Consider the following 5974-nt stretch of genomic DNA (forward strand, 5'->3'; position numbering starts at 1 on the left):
CTCCAAAAGGATGGAGTGTTGGAGTCATTTGACTTAAAGTCGGATGAGACGTGTGAATCTTGTTTGTGTGGACCCTTCAGATCCGCCATAAGGAATGCTAACCGCTTGTATGTAACCTTTACTGATCATTATAGTAGATATGGATATGTCTACTTAATCAAGCACAAGTCAGAAAACTTTGAAAGCAAGAAGTTGAGAATCAATTGGGTAGGAAGATAAAGATGCTCCGAATCGATCATGGTGGTGAGTATCTTAGTATCGAGTTCCACGACTATCTTAAAGAATGTGGAATTGTTTCACTGAAGGATCCAATTTATGGTTTGGTCTAGGCTTTAATGTATTTTGGTCAAGTATGAGTATGTAATAGTGTTTAAGGGTTGTTTGTTGGGTTGTTGGACTTTTTGGGTGTTTAAGACCGTAAACTATGTTTACGGCCGTAAACACATTTACGACCATAAACTCTATTTACGATCGCAAACCCAGTTTACGGTTCTGGTCTTGTATATATAGTGGAGGTTCTTTTGATGGTTGTTGATGCCATAGAGTCCTATCGAGTTGTACCAGACGATTTTCTGAATATAATCATGTGCAAGCTTGATTTCTTTCATCTTATTTTTCTTCTTGTGATTGATTGTTGTTTAACTATTGGTGAAGATCCATAGTTGGACCTTACAAGTGGTATCAGAGCAGAAACCGGTGTTAAAGCTTCTTTCAATCGACTTTTGGGCTATTTTTGGGCTATTTCAACCGTTTTCTTTGAAGACCGAACCTGCTGTGAGTGTTTTCGTGGTGAAGGGAAAGTGACTCTACTGGAAAATCGTGTTTCTGAGGATTTCTGTGAGCTTACAGTGAACCGTAAACTCCATTTACGGTTGTTGAATCAAGAACATCATAAACCATAAACCTTGAATCTTCATAGACAGTAAACAAGCCTTCAAGGACCGCAAACGCATAAACCGGAATCTCTCAAACCGTAAATTCAGAAACCGTAAACCCTGTTTACGGTCGTAAGCTCTTAAACCGTAAACCAAGTTTACGGTCGGAAACTCTTAACCGTAAACTTAGTTTACGGTCGTAATCCCTTTCAAATGTAAACTCAAATTTTGAACTTAATTTGCTTAATTTCAAATGGATTCTAAAAGTCAAAACCGTTTCAATGAACTTGATTCTGTTATGGGCACCACCACACGAATTCCAAGATTGATGTATGCGGATGGTTTCCCCGAATGGAAGTATAGGATTGAAAAGTACATCAAAATGAAGGACTTTAAGGTATGGAGAAGTATTCTTAAAGGCCCTGTTAGAATCACCACGACAGTCGGAGGCCTAGTGACTGACAAGGAGGTTGACGATTACACTGATGAGGAATTTGAGAAAATTGAGGAGCAGGAGAGGGCCCTAGCCACTTTAACCATGGCATTATCTCTCGATATTGCTCAAGGTTTTCATGAGTACACTTCAGCTAAAGACCTATGGGAAGCCCTAATTGAAGTCTATGAGGGCAATGAGGATATGAAGGAGAGTCGCCAGGACATGTTGAGACAAAAGTTCAACATGTTCAACTACATTCCAGGAGAAACTCTTGAGGCTCAACTGCAGAGGTTCACATCTCTCACAACAGACATGACCATATCTGGGATCTTCTTGACCAAGTCAGAAATCAACAAGAAGCTTCTGAATGCTCTTCCGAGATCATGGGACATGAATGTTGTTGTGATTAAGAAAACTAAGGACTTAAATCGCCTCTCTCTTGCTGAGATTATGGCAATCATCAAAGCTTGTGACATTGATGACAAATAGAGAGAGATCAATCATGTGAATTGATATTCTACTGCAAACCTTGGAATCTCATCCAACAATGCTCTTTCTTCAATCATGTCTTCCTCAGGCCAAGCCTTTGCAGTTCAGCAACCTCAGATTCAGACTTTCGCTGCTGCATCATCCATTTGTCACTACACAAGTTGTTCTTACCCAAAATGTGCCTACTGTAGCCTCTTCCTCAAACCCAAAGGATACTGATGAAAATCTGGCTCTAGCTGCTGGGCTTGTTAACTGCTACAATGCCTTTGTAGATGGAGATCTTCTGCCTCAGCTGTCATTTGCTGATTTGGACCAAATTCATCCTGAAGACGTTGAAGAGATGGATATGACGTGGCAGATTGTTATGGCTGTCTTCAGAGCCAAGCAGTTTGCTAAGAAGACTGGGAAAAGCAACTGGGGCATGAATGCTGATAAGAAGGTGGGATTCAATAAGAGCACACTAAGATGTTTCAACTGCCACGAGCCGGGTCACTTTGCTCGTGATTGCCCAAAGCCAGATCGCAGGGTCAACAACAATAGAACGATGGTAGCAGTGGGAAACAACCGTGCAGGTGCTGCAGCTAATGGTGAGACCGCTATCGTCGCTCAGTCCTTTGACTGGGAGGACCAGATTCAGGCTTTGAACATTTCAGTGCCGGAAAATGCTCACCTAGCTCAGATTGATGATGTTTCTTTGAAGACTGACAAAGCTGATCCCAAAGCAAAATTGATGGAGCAACAGTTTGCTTTCATGGCGTTTCCCTCTACCGATCCCAAGAAAAGTGAGGTAACCCTACTATCATGTTCCTATGCATGTAAAGAATATGTTAAAATTCTTTGTGATGAAATTCAGTCATTACGTAGAGAAGTAGAGGACCTTAGATATGAGGGCTACCAACTTAGGAAAGGACAAAAGCCCCTTAAATCCCAATTAGAAACTAAGATAAAAGATTTTAGAAGAATCCAGGCAGAGTATAGTGATAAATGTGAATTGTACAATTATGTTAAAAGACAAAATGATGCGCTAACTGCCGAGCTTGATACATTAAAGAAAGGTTTGATTCTGCAAACTTTGCTTTTCAAAAATTTGATGGATCAAGCGAGGTAGGTTCCAACATGATCGATCACTGCATGGATTTTAAACGAAACCAACATAAGGGTTTGGGATACGATCGTGTGCCTCCTCCTTATAATCACACATATCAGTATCAACCCCTATCCAAAGATGAGATTGCCAAAGAGCCATCTATGGTTTATGGAAAACCATCTGGTTTCATCTCAGGAGGGTTTATAAATGTTGAAAGTACTTACGCTTCTACTTCCTCTGCAGATCAACCTTTAGATTAGGCGAAGCATGGAGTTGGAGTTTCTGTTTCTGTTCCTAAATCTGATATTTCTGTTTCTGTTTGTGATTCAAATGTTAAGACTGATAGTGTAGTGTGTGATGTTTCCAATTCTGACTCTGTCGAATTTAATTTCTTTGATATGTTTGATGAATTGTTTGGTAATTCTGATGCTTGTGGTAATCATGAAACACCATCAACTCCAAAAGACACAACAACTGAGACACCGTCTCTTATATCTCAATCTAGTTCCCATGCATGTTCTTCTGAGAAAAGTAAGAGTGTCCATCAAGAAAATAAATCTGAAAAATATAGTACAGGTTCAAATAATAAACAAATTTGTTTTAATTGTGGTGTTGGTGGTCATATAGCTAGGAATTGTCAAAATAGGATCTTTGTCAACTTTTTGTCACCAAGAGGGGAGAATGAATCTCGGGGAAGGTCTTTAATTAGAAAATCCTCAAGAGATCATTCTCGAAATGATGATCAGAAAGATGATAGAAGCAGAAAAAGGGATGTTTTTAAAAAGAACAAAAAGGTTTTTACTAACAAACTTCAAAATAGTTTGCCAAAACCGAACAAGGCTCCGCCAAGATTGGTTTCGTCAAAAAGCAATTCTAGATCTTCAACCATTTCTGGTAGAACATCCAGAAGCTTTGTGCAAACTCTTAAGAAACCTATTTCAAAACCACCAGAGAATTTTGTAAAACCTAAACTTCAATGGAACCCCAAATCACTTTCTAATCCATTGTTACCACCCTCTGAAGCGATTAGGAATGAAGATCCTAATTTGAAAATTTTAAAAGTTAAAATCAGAAAAAGTGAAAAGGAAACCCAGGACAGTGATGACCTGGGTTCCTAAATCTAAATGATTCCGCTCATTTTGCAGGGACAGTTGCGGAGGAATTTCGTTCGTCCCTGGTACGTCGACATCGGCTGCTCCCGGCGTATGACTGGAGACATCTCCCAATTGAGTGAAATTCAATCTTTTAATGGGGGTTATGTCTCCTTTGCGAGCGGAGATGGTGGTAAGATCACGCAAAGAGGAACCGTTACAAATAAAGTGTTAAGCTTTAAGAATGTCAACTTCGCTCCTGAGTTAAAGCACAACTTGTTGAGCGTTTCCCAAATATGTGACAAAGGCTACTCCACTCATTTCACCGACAAGGAATGTATGATTTTAAAGCCAGGCATTGTCATCCCTGAAGAATGGATTCTAGTCAAATCAAAGAGGGATGGAAATGTTTACATTATTGATATAAACAACAATCTCCCTGAACAAGTTACTTGCCTTTTCTCAAAAGTCTCCGAGCAAAATGCAATGCTGTGGCACAGAAGGCTCGGTCATGCTAACGCGAAAAACTTGAATCGCCTTGTTAAAAATGAGATGGTTCGAGGCCTACCCGTCAGAGACTTTATTACCTTTGAGAAGTGTGTTTCCTGTGCTCAAGGAAAACATCATAGGAAGCCATACCAGCCTAAGCAAGTTAACTCCATAAGTCAAATGCTCCAATTGTTACACATGGACTTATTTGGATCGGTCAACGTCTTGAGCATTAACCGAAGCTCATACTGCCTCGTTGTGATCGACGATTTCTCTCGGTTTACGTGGGTCTTCTTCTTATCCAACAAAGCGGGGGTTGCTGATCTGATAAAGAAGTTCGTGGTGATGATTGAGAAGCAGACCAACAACCAAGTGAAGGCGCTTCGTACTGACAATGGAACTGAATTCAAGAATTCAGTTCTTGATCATTTTTGCACAGAAAAGGGGATAGTGCGTCAATATAGCTCTTCTCACATGACTCAACAGAACGGTGTTGCTGAAAGGAGAAATAGAACGTTGAAAGACGCCGCAAGGACGATGCTATGTGATTCCAAATTACCTGTTTTCTTCTGGGCCGAGGCGATTAACACTGCTTGCTACGTACATAATTATGTTCTAATCAACAAAGCACAGATGAAGACTCCGTACGAGATTCTCTATGGACACAAGCCTTTTGTCAGCCATTTCCATGTATTTGGCTGCCCTTGCACCCTTCTTCTCTTAGAATCCAACCCTAAATTCAACGCCAAAGCCGATGATTGTTACTTTGTAGGGTATGCTGCGCGTACCGCGTATAGGGTTTACAACAAAAAGACTAAGCAGATAGTCGAATCCTATGACGTGCGCTGGCTGGAGGAGAATGAAACAGACGCTCGAGTGGGTCCCGACTGTTTGTTTGATTACGTATCACTTTTCAAATCTCTTAATGTGTCTTCAGATAGTTCAAGTGGATCCTCTTCTGGTTCGAAGATCGTGTATGAAGACGATGACGAAGAAGTTGTCTACAAACCTCCAACGGTTGCGGGGGAGTCCTCTGCTCCATCTGGGGGAGATTCCTCTGCTCCATCTGGGGGGAGTCCTCTGCTTCACTTGAGGGGGAGCCATCTGATCAACCTAATAGTCTAGAGTCTAAAGTTCAAGATGAAGTTCCTAATGCTGATTCTAAATCTCTTACACCTGTTGAAAACGAGTTCATGTCTAGAGACGCTTCCGCTGTCAATACAACGTTTATGGAAATCCTCTTTCCCGAAGCTATTGCAAATGAGTTTGTAGCAGATTCATCTCATGTGAATCAATCAGTAGATGATGGAGGTTTCAACATCCACACTCTTCCTGTTTCTATCAATGATATCAGCCAAGGCATACCCTCACGTATTCAACGCGATCATCCGATCGATAATGTCATTGGCCAGCTGGGAGATGGAGTTAAGACCAAAAGTCAGAGTGGAGACGTTAATGCATGTCTCTACTCTTGTTTTATATCTCAAATAGAGCCGAAGAATTTTGA

At 40.8% G+C, this 5974-nt stretch overlaps 1 protein-coding gene across 1 annotated transcript; it reads left to right on the forward strand.

The window, feature by feature from the left end:
• Nucleotides 1-1128: 1128 nt before the first annotated feature.
• LOC145050239 (uncharacterized) lies at nt 1129-5592 on the forward strand. Its single transcript, XM_078998522.1, has 6 exons — nt 1129-1764; nt 1889-2587; nt 3226-3418; nt 3515-3948; nt 4033-4533; nt 4954-5592. Exons 1-6 carry the CDS (start codon nt 1129-1131, stop codon nt 5590-5592), a joined length of 3102 nt encoding a protein of 1033 aa, XP_078854648.1.
• The last annotated feature ends 382 nt before the right edge of the window (nt 5593-5974 follow it).

The sequence above is a fragment of the Lactuca serriola genome, chromosome 5 (genome assembly GCF_051521515.1).
Source record: "Lactuca serriola cultivar US96UC23 chromosome 5, Lser_US96UC23_V15, whole genome shotgun sequence".
NCBI lineage: Eukaryota > Viridiplantae > Streptophyta > Magnoliopsida > Asterales > Asteraceae > Lactuca > Lactuca serriola.